The 20,153-nt window shown below is 40.7% G+C and overlaps 1 protein-coding gene across 2 annotated transcripts; it reads left to right on the top strand.

Annotated features, from left to right (window-relative positions):
• The first annotated feature begins 2,269 nt into the window (after positions 1-2,269).
• On the top strand, positions 2,270-9,755 carry LOC116256019 (telomere repeat-binding protein 5-like). Of its 2 annotated transcripts, none has more exons than XM_031632139.2 (10): positions 2,270-2,504; positions 3,951-4,088; positions 4,175-5,174; positions 5,340-5,537; positions 5,615-5,677; positions 5,798-5,877; positions 6,262-6,503; positions 6,809-7,141; positions 7,369-7,432; positions 9,177-9,755. In XM_031632139.2, exons 2-10 carry the CDS (start codon positions 4,014-4,016, stop codon positions 9,348-9,350), a joined length of 2,229 nt encoding a protein of 742 aa, XP_031487999.1. In that variant the 5' UTR covers positions 2,270-2,504; positions 3,951-4,013; the 3' UTR covers positions 9,351-9,755. The 2 variants fall into 2 exon arrangements, with proteins under 2 accessions (XP_031487999.1, XP_049934323.1); XM_050078366.1 differs by having other exon boundaries at positions 3,834-4,088.
• The last annotated feature ends 10,398 nt before the right edge of the window (positions 9,756-20,153 follow it).

Here is a 20,153-nt window from a genome sequence, read left to right as displayed (position 1 = left end):
AAAAAAAAAAAAATGTCGGTCTGCTGCGAGACGTTCATCACAGTGATGAACGGTGTCCGATACATCTTGTCGTCCATTGGCGTGTTCATCCCAACCATATATTTATTTCTTTCTACTTTCCATGAAGGCTTTCAATTAAGACCTCGAAATGAATTAATCGATCCCCATTGGCATGGATCCGGATCTCCTAAAAGTGGATCCGATAAGTCCCAACCTCGTGTACTTCCCATCACGGTAGGGACATATCCGTCATTGGCCCTCAAAAGATTGGAGGCCACGAATTCCATCCTCATCAACCCCCCTTCTTGGGAGGAGGAGGGAAGGCCGTTGACGGGTTGGATGGGGGTCCACTCAACTTTACTTTGGTGCGGGGCCCACCTTTCCAGACGAGCGGGTCCCACCTTACCCGAAAACTTCTCCCGGTGTCCGACTTCTTCTTTTGCCACCTCAGCTGCCACGTCGCTGTTACTTTCCTTTCTTTTTTTTTTTTTTTTTTTTACATTTTCGAGACTAAGATTCCCCGCTTTTTTCTCGTGGCTGACAATTATCTGAATTTTTTTTTTCGTTTCGGAAATTAGGATAATTTCCCGGGAAAGAGACCCCACGGGCTGCCACTTTTTGCCTATGTGGCGGCCATCACAATTCTAATAAAACCAACGTACTAAATTCTCCGCCAGTTACCCTCGATTCTTCCCCGGAATTGCATTCATACCTCCTTTCAAGTGGGAGAGCCACGATTTTTCATCATGGGGCACTTGTGTAAATGACCTAACTTGGTGTGGACGTCACGATTTTTCATTACGGGGCACTTGTGTAAATGATACTTTAGAGTCGTAACAATGTGATGTTAACACATTATATTAAAATTTTTGATAGATTAACACGAGAAGTAGCGCACCCCAACCAACCAACAAGTTGCTTGCTACTACCCCTTGAGCTTAAAGGGTCTGGTATTTTCATCTTAGCACCGGGGCTGCAAGGATCGAGCTAGCTTCGGTAGCTTTTTCTATATTTTAGTCTCTTTGTCTTTCCATTTTTCAAAGCACGATCAAATAAAGGTTGAGATGCTTAGTTTTCGTAATTAATTGACATTGCTATAGTTATACATAATACGTGTGATTGCTTGACATATTTCGTTCTCATGTTGCGCCAATTTCCTTTACGTTGAAGTTTTATTTTTTCTTGTTCTGTCCAGATTCAAATAAATTTCAGTGAAGGTGCTTATAGATTGTAATTTTTTTTACTAATAAATCTGATTCTTGGATGTGCTGCAGTTGATAGGAAATCATAAGATCAATCACGCTAACTTTTCCGAAGCGATGCTTGAAACTCAAAGTTAAGCATTATTAGGTTTCTAATGTTGTCATTGGAATCCAACTTCTCTAAGGATTCACTCGGAGAAACAAAACCTCGTGTGGATCCCCCCCTGAATTTAATCAATTTCTGATGAATTGGCAACAAATGCTACCAATCTCTCAAAACGGTTGCTGAGTAAAACCTTGAGGATGCAACTCAAGAATTGTTATTTAGGAATGTAGATGGATCAGGTATGCCCGATTGCCAAGCATGAGATTTTATGGAAAACCAATAAATATTCCAGTTGATTACATACAAATATTGGATCTTATGCCTGTTGGATTCAAATTCAATTCTAGGAAATAGAGTCAAAAATTTGAGTCGCTAACATTATTACATAAGGTCCAACAAAACCAAATGTGGCAAAAAACGAATCCGATTGGAGTTGAACCGTTTACAATCCTATCTTTACCATTAGGCAATCAAGCCGATTTGGTTGTACCTCATAAAAACTGGCTCGCGGTGGCTCGAACCCGGACCATGCCAGCGGGGGTTACCAATTCAGAGTTAACCAGGAGCCGGCGAAAAGTTGCGGGAATTAACCTGCCGCCCACTTTCAAGTTTTCAATCAATTTCCCCGTTTCACTTTTCTTTTTCCCCTTCATTTATTTTTTAACATTTTTTTTTTCGTTTCTTGTTATTACCGCAGTAAATTCTCCTCGTTTCAAGTGTCTTAACTCTTGTGAACCACGCGAAGAAGGAGGGGAAAGGAGCGGGTAGGAACAATTAAGAAGGCGAGTCGCCAGACGAGGACACGTGGCGGCGTTGCGTAGACCGATTTGGGAGTTGATCAACCGGAAAGAGGAAGCGGCGTAACTGATTGGGGCAACCGGCAGCGGCCGGTGACCCCCCCCGGTCCTTCCACCGGACTAGCCGGTGGTTGGGTGTCAAAAAAGTATAAGAGTTTGGGTTTAAGGAAAAAAATGGTGGAGCGGATTTGTTCTCAGGGTTTTGGCGATCGGAGAGAGAGATTGGAGAGAAGAAAGGAAATACGTCATCTGGACGGAATCTCGGTATCACCGGAAATTGTTGTCCTTCTCCGGAAACCAACCGGTCCAACAGTCCGCACCGCATCTGGCCGGAATTCTGGATTTCCGGTGGCGATCTCATTGTGCCATGGAAATTCTCGATGAAGAAGCGGTCCCGAGGTCAGATTTGAACTTAACTTTCGGTGAATGCTTATCTTTACAGAATTCGCTGAGGATTTCTTAGGGTCTTGTCCATCCTGAGGTTTGTCTGGGGCGGTTTTGGTTTATAGCTTTGTCTCAGTTGCTTCTGTTTTCTGGTGGAATACTCCGTCTAGACGTCGCGGAACCGATCTTTGCTGCGAAGATGTTGCTATTTTTTAGTCGATCGGTGTTTCTTACGATCATTTCCTGTTTAATTATGCTTTGATTGTCAAAGATCCTTCCCGATCGATCCTGTTGTCTCTCATTCCTCGAGAGCTAGAAAGAACCATTTCAAAGATGAACTTGTCCATTTGGAATACGTTTTCATTTTTTTTACCTGCTCCATTCACTTCTCTAATTTCCACGTTTATCATAAATGTGTGAGATCTATCCGCTCTGATTGCAATTTCGCAGATATTGGTTCTGTCTTGGGGTTTTAGATCTCAGGTGTCCCAATCTTTTCTACCCCCTTAGAAAGTTTTCCTCATCACTTGAGGAGTTTCTAGCTTTCGTGGCCCCGATGACAAGTTCACCGGACTTGATTCCAAACTTTGTTTTTCCTTTGCAATCTTTTACATTTATATGATGGCCATCATTTATTATCTCGATTAAGGAATGAGAAATCAGTTTTAGCCTATGATCCTATCAATAAAATTTTCTTCGCCTTTTGTACGGTTATATATATACATATATCCTTTTTTTCCCGTTTGACACTGTTGAATTCCTTCCATGGATTCTTTGACTATTGCTTTCCTTTTTTTCTCTCAATTCTTGAAAACGAGAGTATTATGACATGTTTCTTACTGTCTGAAGGGAAGTTTTACCTTTGTTTTTTTTCCATGGGATTGCAGGTTTCCATTTGATTTCTTGTTTTTTGGATCATTTTTTTCTTCTGTTATTTAAAAATTCTGTTTAATTGTTTTTCTGGTTCCCATTGTCTACGTTTCTATTTTGATTTATAAACTAGTTACCTTGTACATGTAAAAGTGAGTTTGGGGCCTCCTTCAAAACTTGTTAATGGTTTGACTTTGGTTTTTAACATATTCTGTGGTCCATCTCTGTTATGGGCAGTAATCAATATATTGAAATAGTGGTTGTGGTTTTCTTAGAAGATATTAATCCTTGGAGAATGGATGCATTGAGGCCAAGCTATTCTCTGTCTAACATAACAATAAGGGAAAGATTTTTTTCCTTTCTTGTAAAGAAGTCTTTTCTTTGGGTCGGTTTGAGTGTCAGGATGTTTTTGGTTGGTTATGGACTTAATTTGAAACTTAATTCCGTCTTCAAACTTTTTTCTTGCAAAAACAGATGATTCGTTCCAATTGCATGGCTGGGTGTTGTGTTTACCAGCTGCACTTTTCCATAAGTGCTATGGATGTGTTGATCAAGTTTATAGCTGATTATTCAGATCCGTTTTACTCGCAGATGGCATTGTTGATCCATGTCATGTTTGCTTGCTGAATCCCCCTAGCGTTGTAAGAATCAGTAATGCAGAAAAGGTTAGACTATGGATTCAATGGTTACCGAGTGCCGGCAACACCCCGATCTACAAGATCAGCTAGGGTATTTCCAGGCATCAATTCTATTACATTTTTTTTCCTTATATTGTTGCCTGTTTGAATATCTCACTTAGGACCTTTTTCTTTCAGGGGAGGGGTTCCTCCACAAAGAAATTCTGTGAGAATCAGATGTGTGCTATTGAATTGCTGGCTACTGTTGCTGGCAATTTATTATCTGAGAATGAAACACTTCCTGTCAATTGTGATTCATCTGCAGGAAGTCCCACTAAATCTACTAAGCAGTTCAAAGATAGTGAAACCCATTATACGAAGGCATCTGGACAGACTCCTATATGTTTAGATAGTTCCCTTTCTATTTCAAGTGAGCCCATCAAGCAGGAGTTGGAGGATGATTTGAGACTATTTAAGTCAGAAGTATGTGATCAAGGAAGCTCTGATGAGGGACCTCTGGCATCTAGAGGTTGTTTCCGCCGGCGGCTTTGTCAGGTGAAGAGCCATATCCTGGAGGAGGATTTACATGCTCACAATGATGATACATCAGGATCTGTTTCCGTCATAACCAAGTGTGATAGCTCAGCATGGACTCCTTGTTATGGCTGTTCAGGGTTTGAAGTGGGAAGCAATTGCTACGGAAGCTCCTCTTGGGCACAAGAAAAATGTAAAATTGGGGCAGACATGCTTCACGGAAAATTAGATGAAAGCAAAGGTTACCATGGTTCCACGAAATGTGAACTAAAAAGAGAGAATGGAATTAGTGGGCACATGGAAGAGAATCAGCAGAGGGTGACAGCCTTTTTAAAGCAGCCTACACCTGACGCGTGCAGTTCAGGGGATCCAATGGATGCTGGCAGAAAGCCCCCTGCATTAGTTAGTTCGGATAGCAGTGATGAATCCCCTTTATGTCTTAGATGCCTACCTTGTAGTTCTCTTCCTGTTTGTCAAGACGATGTAAAAGTGGTTGGAAAAGATGATGATGATAATTCTTATACGTGTAGTCACCCTAGTAATGTGGCTCCAAAGGCTTATCAACCTCCAGAGTTTGAAGAAAGAAAATTTAGAAAGCTACATTCCTCGAAGCTGTTGAAAGGAACTCCTACCATTTCAGAAGACGGGAACACTACTAACATTGGTAAACTAGATCCTCTTAGAGTTTTTATGTGTTTTATGACCCTTCTCCAGAGTTTCATGGTTGTGTTGTTTTATGACATCGTTGGATTTTTTTTTTTTTTTGAAAAAAGAACTCCCCATTTAAACCTTTTAATATCTATATACTAATTTATTTACCATTGTTTAGATGATGAAACAAGACTAATTTTCCGCCATAAGAAGGCTAATTATAAACGACAAAGAACTCCAAGGTGCCCTCCTGCCAAAAGGAGAAGACTGTTTCAGCAAAAACCTGTCTCAACATCAGAAGGTGAAGGTGTTTCTGATTCAGAAGATAAATGTTTATGCAGTGAAAACCTTGATCCTGCTACAAGGATGAGTCAAGGTATCATTTCGATTAATAACTTGGATGTTGCTTCAATTTTGATCTTCTATTCCTAAAACTCCTAAGCTGTTATGCAGCCAATGGGGCATTCACCTCAACTGAAAATCTGAAATCATGTACGAAGGGCAATGATGCAAAAGGTAGGTTGGCCATTCATTCATCATTCCTTGTTCTTCTCTTCGTTATTCCTTTGCTGAAATAACGGATTACAAATTTATCTTTTCCCTCTTTTTGTTTCTTTGGTTCATTAACTTCTGCAGTGAACCTGAGCATCAAGTCATTCAAGGTTCCTGAGCTTTTCATTGAGATGCCAGAAACTGCAACTGTTGGAACATTGAAAGTGAGTTTTTTTCTCCCTATCAGTGTATAGATGCATTATTTGTCAAATACAGTCACCATTTAAAGAGAGAGCAGAGAATTCATTAATTCTGTCCCGTGCCTTTCTTCTGGTGTGTTGTTCATTGAGCGTCTGTTACTCCTGTGGGCTTCTTTTAGGTTGTGTTCCATTTGGTAACTGCATAATAAATGCAAGCAAAGAAACCTGCTTATTAAGGTTCTCTCTGGGTTTTTAAAATGTGAAAACTGAAAGTGCTTCTTCTCCTGCTGCTTCACCAGTTTATTTGATGTTCTTCTCTTGAACTTGGCACTTAAACGCTCCATTTTATTAGCGTTTCAACAAAAGGTCCGCTGTTCTCCTAAACCTGCTCTCTAACTCATTTCTCAGAGGGCTATAATGGAGGCCGTTACATCCATGCTGGGAGATGGACTGCGAGTCAGCATTCTCCTGCAAGGGAAGAAAGTCCGTGACGACACCAAAACGCTGCTCCAAACAGGCTTTCCATGTCTAAGCAAGCTTGATGATGTAGGTTTCATGCTTGAACCCAAGAACATTATTCATGCTCCAAAGCCATCTTCTGCTGATCCTTGTCCCCCACCCTCTCCCAAAGAAACTCTGCCTTTAAACAGGTATCTCGGTCACAAAGATACTTTTTAACTCTTGTACTTTCTCCTTGTACTACTGGTAGTCATATTTGAGAAACTTGACAAAGATTAGCACCGTTCACATCTCCGTAGTTGTATCCATGTGACAGAGAGGTACATATTTAATTTTACGGCTAACAAGTGTTTCTTCTTACCCATCGTATGTCACTCATTTTTCCCCTTTAGTTCAAAGGAGGACGTATATGCAGAACGTATATGCATTACTAGAATGAATACAAGTTAAAAGAAGATTACTGTATTAAGTTTGAGTTTGTCCCATTTCCATGCAGGTTGAAGCCAGAGTGTCATAATTCAGATATGGGTGAAAATCCGGATACGGGGCCAAATGTGTTTCCTGCTGCCAGAACTATAAGGTCTGATAACAGCAAATGGGGTGAGAGCAGCCATGAGCAGATCATATCCGATGATCTCTCAGTCGAGAAGACAGTGAATTCCAGGGCACTGATCGCCCTACCAGCCGTAAACATGGATGCCTTGGCGGTTGTGCCCCTTCACCGCAAGCCACATCGTGCTGAGCTGGTACAACGGCGCATCAGGCGGCCCTTCTCTGTCTCAGAAGTAGAAGCACTGGTAAAGGCAGTCGAGAAGATCGGAACTGGGAGGTGTGTTACTTGTGTTTGTGTGTCCAGTTTACAATCTGATAATTCTTTAGCCTTTCTGTTTACTGCATTCCTCGAAGGGCAAAGAGAGATGGAATCCAAGGACGTCAGAAAAGAATTGCTACAATTATTAGAAAAAAATATATACGTCTATCACTATGTGCTGTTACCATCTGATTACTTTGCCGTCCTGTATCCTTATTGGTGTTTGTTTTGGTTCATGCTTTCAGATGGAGAGATGTAAAGCTGCTAGCGTTTGACAACGCAAAGCATCGCACCTATGTCGATTTGAAGGTAGTTGCATTTCCGTTTGATTGTGCTTTTCGCCTTTCACTGTTTCGTTTTCTTTGCTTCCTACTTTTCCCTTTGCTTCACGTAATCTTCGCTAAAAAATCAATACGATTGCTTTCTCTCAAGTATAATTCCCTTGTTCATCAAACTTTGGTCTTGTTCAAAGCCCACGTGAGCAGGTCCTTCTCAGTTACTCATCGGTGACTTAAAAAAAGTTCAGAGGAAGAGACGTGTAGGCAAGGTGTCTTCCCGTCCGTTCCAAGAAGTCGACCAAATTGGCATTTACTTTAATGGGGAGTTCTTGTGCTTCTCGTCCTCAGCAAAGCATGTGCAGAAAAAGAATAAATATGAAGAATAAAAATAAAAGCAAAAATAAAATAGTTGGTGACCTTAGGTTTCTTACCTGGGACGCCATCGGCACTCTATCTGGTAACGATTGGTGTCGGTCTTAGTTAACTATTAATACCGATTTCTTGCTTTAGAAAAAAAAAAAAATTGAAAGGACCAAAACTGAGAGCGCAAAACCGCAGCTTCCACGGAACTCTTTCTTCGGTCGCTGCAAATAGTGGGGTCCTCTTTCCCTCCCAATGAGAGGGACATGCACCTGTGAGCTTCGGGCTCTGCAAAGATCCGTGTTACTGTGTTCGAAAAATCATCCGGAGTATGTGTGCCGCACTGTGCCATTCCAGAAGCATGTGAGTGGGTTGGCATTTGGTTACAAGCCTGATGTGTCAAGCGGCTAAATTGCCCATGGAAGTCTAACAAGTGAGTGTGATGCTGCACATGGCCGGTTGCGTCGAGGGTGGTCATAACTTCATCCTTTGAACGTGGGGCTCCTGGTTCCAGCATCTTATCCTCACATTTTTTGGTTCAGCCTTCAAACTGAAACCTGTGGCTGGTGTGTTTCCTCCAAACTTTACCTCTTTCATTCTTGGGCGGGCGATGCATTTGGCCAACCCATAATTCTCTGTTTGTCACTCATTGTGGGGCTGCTCCCTGCAGGACCCCATCTCTGCTCCTGGCAATAACAATAGTGGGTAGTGAACTCAGAGTGCAGTCGTTGACCTATCCGGGTCGACTGTGGTCATAACAGGCATCGCATCCGTTTCAAGAACCTAGTTCGGGGCCGGAGAGCCTATCAAATGTCACATTCTTCCCGCTTTGGTCTGTCTACCTAATGCTTGCCTACCAACTTTTAGTTAGCTCGCAAATTTAGTATAGAGTAGGTTGTGGAACCAGGGATCTTCGTACCTAAAAATGAGTATCGGCCTTTCTTTCTTTCTCTTTTTCTTATTGTTTAGTCAAAAGCTAAGGAGTTTTTGTGCTAAAAATGAAAGGTCGCGAGAGGGAATCCTGTTACGGAGAGAAGTTTTCCATCCTCAAGACCGAGAATTTTTTTTTGTGCTAAGAAGAGGTCCAGTCACGTTGCGTTTCCGATCAACTAGAAACTAGTCAACACTTTTGACACGTAACCTGGATCTTATCCTCGACTTACCCATCTAACTTGCCATTGAAAAGAAAGGAAAAAAGAACCTGTTTAGGAAACTTAAAATATTTTCTCATTTTTAAATTGGGAGAAATAGTTCTTTCTTTTCAACACGCTTTTCCCGGTCATTTCCATACTCCAAAATGCAGCCCAAGTGGTTGGTTCATAGTAGTTAGCAATTAGCATTTCCTTGTTCGCGAGTGATCGCTTGTTCTTTGAGGACTTTTTCATGGGGTTGGTGTTGTAATATTTATATTACAGGACAAGTGGAAGACTCTAGTCCATACAGCGCAGATCTCCCCTCAGCAGAGGAGGGGAGAGCCGGTACCTCAGGAGTTGCTGGACCGGGTACTCTCAGCTCATGCTCACTGGTCACAGCAGCAGGCGAAGCATCAGATCAAGCCGCGAGCAGAGGCAACGCCCATGCTGCTCTGACTCCCTAATCTGTATAAAGAACCAACCAACCAAAACCTGTAATATTTTCTCACTCTGATTCTTGGCCGGATGATTTCCCTTTCTTCTTTACTTGTAGGGGAAGTCTGGTATGTACATGCTGAAAATGAAATAAAGGTACAGGCTTGTGGAATGGGGGAGCTAACAGAATTCATAATGGTTGCCTGTAGAAGATTGACAGGCACGCCATCTGAGTCTGTTTCTTTACATCTGTTAATTGTGATTTATTATGAAGAAAGGAAAGAAAGGCACCTATTGGTTAGATTGGGGGATTTGTAGCTTTCTGTTAGGAAGGCCTGTTGTAAAGAATGATGATTAATCTCTTGTTTTCTATTTTCTCCTCAACAATGGAGGAATGATCAAGTGAAATTATGTGCAGTTATTTACGGCCTTCTCATGTTTGCTATTGTTCCTTCATCTTTTTTCGCTTTTGATGTTTTTCCTGTTTACTTTGTTCTCATAAGTCTGGAACCACCTCAAACGCTGAAGGCTAATGGATGTAATAGTGTAGATTCTCGTAACTGATATATGGAGGCAACCATTCCTCGTGGGCCCGTGGCCTACATCTTGAAGGCGGCAATGCGCACCCAAGTGCACAAAGCCCATACTTCCATAATGATTATCGATGAAAACCTGCTGTGCAGCTTGCATTGCCGGCTATGCTTTCAGCTCCGATTCTGGGACTCTATTGAACAGCCTCTAGTAGAAGCGAATTTTGGACGTAGAGATGAAAGGACGCCGACAGCAGTTGGAGACGGAAGTGGATTCATCAACAGCACTGTCGTGATGCTGAGATTGGGAATGGGACATGAGAGGCCATATCGTTTTTATTTCCGTCACCATCTCCTCCAACGGCACTTTTCCTGGATTACCGTCTATCTCCACTAGGTTTTGCGGCTACAAAATAGAGCCTAACGGCTCTCCAAGAGAACAGACTGGAGTTGGCCAACCAACTTCACTGACTGCATGGTGAAGTCTATTCGACATGATGCTCAGACCAACTAGAGAGATCTGCAGCTATAAACACCCTGTTGTAAGTAAAGAAATTCTTTGTATGAAAGTTCTTACAAAATTTAAAATTTTGTGATTTTTCTTTAGTAAAATGAGACTCGATAAAAGAAGAAAAGGCTACCCTGATGGAAAACCCAAAACACAGGAATGGAACGATCAGCTAGATGAACTTTGAAGTTCAAAGCATCTATGATCTTTTATCGAACTCGAACCCAATCGAGTGACCCAATTGATCACAGTCCTAAGTATGAATTGGCCAAATTGCAAAATCCATATCGCAGATTTAAAGTCTCATAGCTCCTGCGTCATTCAGAAACTTTCGCTCACATTCACAAATTTCAATGATGCGTATAAATGAATGCGATCCGCAAGATGGTCAAGTTTTACTGAGGCGCTCCTTTCCTCGAGTAGATGGTGATTTTTTTTTTTTTTTTTTGAAGTGTAGTTTGAAACTTAAGCGAAGGATTATAAAATATGACCTTGAAGCTCAAAACCAAGATAAAGTTGCTCAATCTAAAAATGGATAACTAGATATTTTAACATGGTTTTTTTCTTTTTCCTGGATGAATGAAAGCTGGGGTAGACATGTTTCTTTCTTTTTCTTCTTCTTTTGTATGTAAAGTATTCGGGAAAGGTTTTAGGATGTTTTTTTAAAAATTGCATAGAACCTGTTCACTTATACCAAGAAGCATTCGAAAAATATGTATTATATTTTTTACTCAAAAAACGTGAGATTATTTTTGCACTGATCTCATATTCTTTTATGATAATATCCTATTTTTACTGATATTTCCTTTTATAATCCATCGCGTATCTTTCGCTCATCCAATTTTTCTTTTATAATCAATCACTCGTCTTCTTTCAATCTCCTATCTTTTACCGATATTTCACCATCTTGCCAAAACCAGGTAAGCTCTGCACACACTCGCCCACTGCTCAAGAGTAGAAGAGAACAAGTCAATTAGAAAGTGAAAATAATATATTAATGTCATGATGTGAACAGCGAAAGAGAGATTAGATAAAAAAAGTATTATACCTCTCTCCTCATGTGTGAAATGATATGCCTCTTGACAACACTGAGAAAATGTTGTACCATGTGTGAAGTGATGCAATGCCTGCTGAGAACAGTAGCTAATCTGACCAGTTGTGTTTCCGATGAAAACTAAGACTGGTTTGCTAAATTATATAGCGCTGCATCCCATTGCGTGTGTTAGTCACTTTGCCGTTTCAACAATATTAGAAAAAATAGTTGAAAAGCGTAAACTGCCACTAGAAGTTGTAAAGGCAATGCCACTAAAAGAAAAATTTCAAAAGCGGGCACTTACAAACGCGTTCATAAGTCCGGCGGCCCGGATCCAAGCTGCCGGTGGATGCGTCATCTACTGGGATTGCCCGCGTGTGCTTGGCGTGCTCGCTATGTCCCGCTCCATCGGTAAATTCACCTCTCCTTCTTCCCCTTTTACCCCGCCATTTTCGTTCTCTATTTATTTCGTTAATTTTTTTTTTTTGCACCGGGTTTTTGGTTTCATGTCGTCTCTGAACGTTGAAATAGGCGTTATATTGACGATAGTTTAAAATCCTGGCGACGCCAGCTTATGAACGCGTTTGTAAGTGCCCGCTTTTGAAAATTTTCTTTTAGTGGCATTGCCTTTACAACTTCTAGTGGCAGTTTACGCTTTTCAACTATTTTTTCTAATATTGTTGAAACGGCAAATTGATGCTGTTTCATTAAACACTAACACACGCAATGGGATGCAGCGCTATATAATTTAGCAAACCAGTCTTACTTTTCATCGGAAACACAACTGGTCAGATTAGCTACACTGTTCTCAGCAGGCATTGCATCACTTCACACATGGTACAACATTTTCTCAGTGTTGTCAAGAGGCATATCATTTCACACATGAGGAGAGCGGTATAATACTTTTTCTATCTAATCTCTCTTTCGCTGTTCACATCATGACATTAATATATTATTTTCACTTTTTAATTGACTTGCTCTCTTCTACTCTTGAGCAGTGGGCGAAAGAACAAGCAATCCAGCAGCTGCAGTCTGAGTTCCACATCATCGACGTTTGGGACGGCGATGCCCCAACTTTAACTTCCACCCCAACCAAAGGTTTGATCGACTTCTGTTGAACATCAACCGAGTTAGGAGAATGGTTGTTGAGTGACATTCTGATAGATTCCTTAATAAGAGATTACAATTTTCAGTTTACTAGGGATGTTGATGAAAGTCTTGTTGTAGTTGTATTCCTGTAGGGTCGTTATTCCTATGGACTGCAAATGCTAGATGCACTGGACTCTAGTCTGGTTGTAGTTGTATTTTGTAGTTGAATTTAAAGTCTGGCCCATTTCTCCTCTATGAATTAGTCTTCACATCTTGCTTGTCATCTGCTCCATCGTATATTCATTACTGTTTATGAACCCATGTGAGCTGTGCCAATTAGCTGAAGACCAAGTGTCAGCTAAAACCAGATCTTGTGTCCATGTGGACCAGATTAGCATTCAGATTGATAATTAATACCATTGAACATCGAACTGGTGGTTTACCACAAGCATAAAAGGGATTGTCATCAAAGGGACGGAACTTTGTGGTAAAACCAGATCTTGTGTCCATGTGGACCAGATTAGCAACCAGATCTTGTGTCCATGTGAGTCATGATTTCTTGAAGGTTTGGCAAATTCTGAGGAGCTTAGTGTTGTTCTCTTAGTGAGTCCAAATAAGCAAAATCTCAACTCGAAATCAGCAACATGGGTGCATGATCTGTTCATGATCTGCTCAATTAGGTTCCCAGACGAAACGTACCCATCAAACAGGCATAATAGTAAGCAAAAAGGAGTTGATTGACAACCAGAAATAGGGCCATTTGATGACGAGTTTTAATATTACATAATTAAGCAAATAATGTACCGAACCTTAGCATTTGTTTTTTCGTGTTGTATATACCCAAGTCTACTTTGAAACTCGATCGCAAACACAACAACTGAAAACATATTAAGTTGTGTTGTTTAAGAAACAACATCTTCACCAATAAATAATAAAAAATTTTGTGATTTATTGGGTTCAATATGGGGTCACACAAGCACAACAAGATCATAACGATGGTTGAGGGAAAAGATCAGACAAAGAGAGCCATTACGAAAAGTAGTGGGGTAAGAGCAGGCAGTAAGGTCAACAGCAGGATAAGGGTGATCAGCTAAGCCAAAGGACTCAACCAAGGACCAATGGACCATTGCCAAGGGCTAGGGCGGCTATGGACCGTTGCCAAGGGCTAGGGCAGCCGCTGTCACACTAGTTCAATATAATATCTTATGCCTCAGTTGGTCATATACATGTGACCAGGAAAAGTAAGAAGTTACATTTATGTTCATTGTGAAAAATACACGTACTTGATTGACGGCCAACCTAAAAAGAAAACCCAGCTCTTAGTCAGCGAAGTGGTTCCAGGTTGTTTCTACTTTTTGTTACCAAGCCAATTTTGGAGCAGGCTTGTGAGAAAGGCCAATGCTCCCATTGTAGTATAAATTATAACTTATAAGTGAATTATTTTTCTTTTATGCCTTCATATTAAAAAAAAAAAACCTCCAGCCAGACATCCAATTGGTTTACATATTAAAAAAAAAGAGTGTCGGAAACTATACAGTGGAAATTAATTCTACAAAATGGCACATTTTTAAAAGTAAATGATTCTTTTCTTTTATATAAATAAGTTCTTTCTTCTTTAATTTGTCACTTTATTTATAAAAAAAATTGAATTGTGCTCTTTAAGTAGTGTTTAATAGAAAAAACAACACTTTATTCCTGGCCTGGGCATCGGGCTGGGCCGCCGTTGGGCCGGCCCGACCTGGCCCGGTTGGGCCCGGGCCCGGGCCTGATAGCCTGGCCCGGGCCGGATAGGCCGGCCTAGCCGGCCCGACTCCCGAGCTGCCCTCCCGCTCCCCCTCTGAGCCGTGAGCCCTCTCCCTTCCCGCCTCCTCCTCTCCCTCCTGTCCCTTCCGGTCTCCCTCTCCCTCTCCCTCCTTCTCTCCCTCTCCGCTACCTTGCTGTGAGAAGGTAGGGCTGAAGCTGGTCGCCTACATCCAGAAGCATGGCCACGGCAACTGGCGCGCCCTCCCCAAGCAAGCAGGTTCCATATCTCGTCCTCTGCTCCCCCTCTGACCCTCTCCCTTCCCAATCGCTCCCCTCTCCCTTCCCAATCACTTCCCCTCTCCCTTCCCTCTCCCTTCCCCTCTCCTTCCCAATCGCTCTCCCTCTCCCTTCCCGTGACCCCGTCTCCCTCTCCCTGTCCGTCCCCCTCTCCCTTCCCGTCTCCCTCTCTGGTTACTCATTTGCAGGCCACCTATGGGCTTCATTCTTCTTCATCAAGCATTCTGTTCTGATACCAAGTTAAAAAATAAAGAAAAAACAAAACAAATAAAAACCAGCAATGAAAAGATTCTTTTAATTAAATGTGCATGGTTTTTCACCATGGAAGGCTACCATGAGCCTTAGTTACACAACACATAGAATGAGCTTAAATAGTTGAAGTTTCTATAATTTTGGCAACGCTAAACATGAAAACTAAATCTGATTTGTAAAAAGATTTTCTTTTCCTTTGTCATTAACTTTGATTGATCTTACTGAGATTCTTTCTTTGAATTTCTCTAGAACGGTTGCATTTCAACCTTATCGTTAACATTATAACCTTGACAATGATAAATATAGGAAACTAAATCTAATTTTTTTGGAAAAAATTTCTTTTTCCTTTATCATTAATTTTAATTGATCTTGTTGGGATTCTTTCCTTGAATCTCTCTAACACGATTGCCTTTCAACCTTATCATTAACAAAATGAGGCAACGGTAGTGGAGGAGCAAGCACAACAACACATAAGAAACTCGCTAAGGGTTGCATGGAGGAGGCTGAACAGGGAGCTGCTCTCAGCTCAACAGCAGCAACAACAGGGCGCCTTCTCTCGTTCCTTCTTGAACATGGCTCTCAACATTGCGAGGGTCTCTCTCTGGCTGCTAGAGGTTGTAAAGAATATTTGAATGCTAACTTCTCACAGCAGTTGAGCTGGAAAAGATGTTTTTCAAGTAATGGGGATTGATCAAATTTGAAGAATGTTGCCTTTAGGAATTGTGTGCTACATTGTTTCGTCGAATTTCAACCCTTCCTTTTGATGTTATTTCCATTGGAGCTTGTTTAGCAAGTTCAAGTTTGTATTGGAATGCACTGACAACTGATTATATATGACCTAGTCCACTCTCATATCGATCCTTTTCGATATGGCCCATGGTTTGATGAATCTCAACTTGGTTCTTAATAGTTTTGCTTCCAGCTCGAAAAAGGTTGGACATCATAATGACTGACTACTTTAACAACCTCTTTTATGAGTTTCTTGAGATTTCTCGCTATGTTAGATGCCATATCAAACTTTTTAAAGTGGAATGTGAAAATCCACATTCCTTAAAGCACACCTTCTACTTTTGTGGAGCTATAGATTTGAGTGTTGAACCATGTTTTGATACTATTGAAACTAACCTTTTTAAAGCTGGAAACTGATATATATCTGTCCCGGTCAATGCTGAAAACTATCTTTGTTTTCCTGGTCTTTGATTAAACACAAAACCAGCAAGCACGGACACTAACTGCCTTTTTAAAGGAGAAACATGTTCAGTCCTCATATTCTAGCTTCACAAAAGATGATAGAACATATGACAAATGATGACTTTATAATGTTAGCGTCTTATATATATATATATATATATATATATATATATATATATATATATATATATATATATATATATCAAAATGAGTATCCAAGTAGACAGATCTGATTGAACAATTTGAACAATCGGACTCAAATTCAGACCTGTATCTTTGTTCTGCAATTCAAAGTTTAAGTGTAAAAATAGGATTCAATGGGAATAAGACCTTGTCTGCAAGTACTCTGGATTCATGTTATAAGTCCAAATCCAAGAGACGGTTGAAGTTGGACTCGGATAGCTGTTAAATCCATGGTTGTTGAGTGGGGGACTAAGATGCTGATGCTTCGGATCTTGAATTTTTAATATCTGTTATTTTGAAAGTATATGCTATTAGCGCAGTGCTATAGTACTGCAGTAGCACTTAGCATATTCTAATGTGTATCTGGACCAAAATAAACAAATCTCTCTCTCTCTCTCTCTCTCTCTCTCGCAAAATCCTAGTTGGCAACGTCTTATTTATACATATCACAAGAGCTCCTGTGCTCATGCAACCAATAAGATTTTTCTTTTTCTCTCTCCGTTTCCTTGTTTCCCTTTTAGGTGAAGTGGTGGATTGGATGAAAGGTTTGAAGTTATCGTGTTGGTATCCTTTAGTTGGTCACATCTCACAAATCATTATCAAGCAATTTGTTGCTTGTTCGTTCCTTTGATCTAGCAGCATCAAAAGAATCTTGTTAGAACAAGAGGTCCCATTCAATGTTAAAATTGAAGAATTTTCTTTAGACGAAAAGCTACTGCTAGGAGCAGTTTTTCCCTTTCATTGCAGTAAAAGCTACTCGGGGATAGAATTGGGCAACTGGTTGGGAGAATCTTATGGTGTTTGCATGTGGCTGCATGCATGGGGCCTACGAAACATTAATAGACGAAATCTTCTGGGGAAGATTCGTCTCTGCGATCACCGGCTCCCCAAGCAATAAAAACCAACACACCGCAGCTTCACCTCGAACGCCGAGACAGTGTCGGATAATATATTATATACACAGATTCATATCGATAATATAGTTCTCATTTCAAACTGTATATAAAACTCATGTATTAGTTGAAAAAGGATATGCCAGGTATAATTATCCAAGTAAGCTTCGTACCATGTTAAATAAAAAAACAAGAATTTTCAACAACAATAACTGATGTAATTTCTGCTGCCAAATTATCACATTCTTTTCAAAGAAGTAACATTTGTGAAAGAGCTTCTTGTATGGGGATGTAAACTTGTCCTTTCACATTTTAAACAATAACAAGAAGTTGCAAAAATATAAACTTGGCTGTGGTTCGTCATGACTTAGCTATCATGGGCGGGACAGAGGCCAAAGCATACGAATATGCAGAATATCACAGCCAGCATAAAGAACCTGGTTTTCAGAATTAATGAGAAGAGGACATCATTTGAAGAGAATCCTGACTGACAGCAAAAAGGAATGGTCTGATTTAAATGGATTCTTGGACTCTTTTCACATTTGAATTTGAAGCCACAAAAAAGGGAAAGAGAAGCCTCGCTTGCCACGTAGTTGGTTAATAAGATTGAACACTGCCATCAACCATAGTTTCAAAGAAACCAGGTCTCATAAACAGTGTATGGCCAACAGACCAAGCAGTTGAAACTCAATCTGAGCTGGGCTCGCTCGAGAGAAACACTGCAATAATTGAACGTGTAACGTCACCAAACTACCGAACTGAGTACGTCATCGGTTTGAAACACTAAAGAAAGGTCCATGGTCAGATCTTTTTGTTAGGAAGTGTTGGATTTGTCGATCTGGATCTGCCCATTATGGCAGGGTCCAGATCCATGCGTCTGCTTTCACAGGAATGGAGACTTCCATTCAGAGTTCCCTGGGAATACCAACTTAGCATACAAAGAGGCAGTGAGGGAGGAAAGTGTATCGAAAATGAAGAGAATGAATATGTTGAGTTTTTCGTTTTCCATTCATTTTGGGGTCAAGTGCATTCCCGTGCAATAGGAGTTATGAAACCAGAAAACTCTCTAGACAGAAATTTCTGTCTAAGGGATACTGATACTCCAATAGGAATTTTAAGGAGCATGCCATCCAATGAGTAAATAAGTAAATGTCAATGAGGTGCTAATACATACATAAGCAATTTATATGGGCTTGTGTGGGCAATTGCCCACATGTGCCTCTGCCACTAGCTCTCTTCTTTGTGGGAAGTACAAGTGGAACAGGAGCCATATACATCGTCCACTTCTTCTTCTTCTTCAGCACCTAGGAGGGATAGATGTGAACCTGAAAAGAATGTGATTATGAGAACTGACTAATTCTAAGTCAAAGGGTCAAGAAACTCAATGCCATTATTCCTGAACAACATGGAGCCGGGCCTTCTTTCCGTACTATTACGGATACTGAAATAATGGGAAAAATCCAATTCCATCGTCAACTGCTCCTATTGAAAGACGATGGATCCGAGCCATACCACATGGTTTCATAAAATCCGTAAGATTTTCCTGATCTAAATCAAGCAGGTTTTACATGCGGAAAATCTTGTTCAGCATACGTGGTTTACCTGTCAAGAAGCGTCTGGTTTCTCCTGAACTTAGATCCAAGTGTCTGACCCCATCTGTGGTTCACTGTGCATCTATAGTTCTTCTAGATTTGACAAATATAGATATAAGATTCTCAATACCGATCAAAAGTACGAATCTCAAGATAGAGAGCTAGAGTTACCGAACTTGAAGTTCATAGATTTTAAGATTGTAATAGTAATGCTTACAAATTTAAGATGTAATTTATGCATCTTTCAGTTGAACTTTAAAATCCAATTAAGATTTCAAAGCACTGTTGGTATGCCCCCTTTAAGTTGATCAGGATCCGAGATCAAGGGTTTCACCTATTAAAAAGTTTGTTAATTCAGGGGAACATTGACCTTATTTAATGTAGCTTAACACCTGGTTTTTCATGTTCTTGTGTTGGTGAACTTATTTTATGATATTGAACAAATTCTGACTGGGACGGCCAATCAGCAACTTGTCTTGTTTATCAGACCTAACTGAAAGACAGACGCATTTTTTAATTGCTTTCTCCTTTTTTCGCTTTGCTCTTTTTTAAATTCCTCGAGGTTGAATTCTTACACTCCTTTATCTCCAATACTCCATGGTCGTGTGGTAGAGATTGGAATCTACAATATGTGGGGACTCATGAACCCCCGCAAAAGAAGAAGCTACAGGTGGGAATAGAGAAATTCCATCCTCTCGCTCTTTCTCCTTCTTTGGCTTTTCAGATTTCCGTATTTGCGTTCACATGGTGCCTTAGACAAAGAGTAATGACAGTCAATAACGCTGTAAAACATTCGAAAGTAAAATTAACAAATACATTTCATTAGGTTGTTGGGCATTAATCATCAGAACAAGCATAATTATATAACTTGAAAAATGTCCTGTAGCTACTGTTAGTCACAAGTCTCGAACTAGCTCCTCAAGTTTCACCCACCCCATTAAATTAAATTACAGAGAGGGAGAGATAGAGAGAGGACTTTCCAAATTAGGGGACGCAAGCTCAGATTTAGATCCGATCCTGCTTCAAACACAATCTTACAACTATATATAAGCTGGAGTCCATTGCTAGGTAACTAAAACTTAAAAATATGTGGTTAGAAAGCAACTGTCGAAGAGTATTAGATGGTTTGTAAGCATGAAGATTATTTTACAAGGATTTGTAGATTTTTTATTTTTTACGATATATATATATATATATATATATATATATAGGCGAGGAAGTGACAATGCGGCGATTTATTGGCAGAAGAATCGCGGCTGGCAGGGGCGGGGAGAGTCGTACCCACCGAGGTGGGTTGCTCCGCCACACCCGGGGATACATATCCGATGTAGGGAAGAAGATTGAGGCGGAGATTGTCGGGCCAGTGATTTTGCCGGGTCCAAAGCGGGTCCGGTTTGGGCTGGAATGCGCTGGATCCAGAGTAGAAGCATCGCGTTAATGGAAGTGGAAGTGGAACTGGAACCCAACCAACCAACGGGGTCGTCGTAGTGAGCCGATCATGCAAGCAAAATAT

The sequence above is a fragment of the Nymphaea colorata genome, chromosome 6 (assembly GCF_008831285.2).
Source record: "Nymphaea colorata isolate Beijing-Zhang1983 chromosome 6, ASM883128v2, whole genome shotgun sequence".
NCBI lineage: Eukaryota > Viridiplantae > Streptophyta > Magnoliopsida > Nymphaeales > Nymphaeaceae > Nymphaea > Nymphaea colorata.
This window is presented reverse-complemented; position numbering and strand designations above follow the sequence as displayed.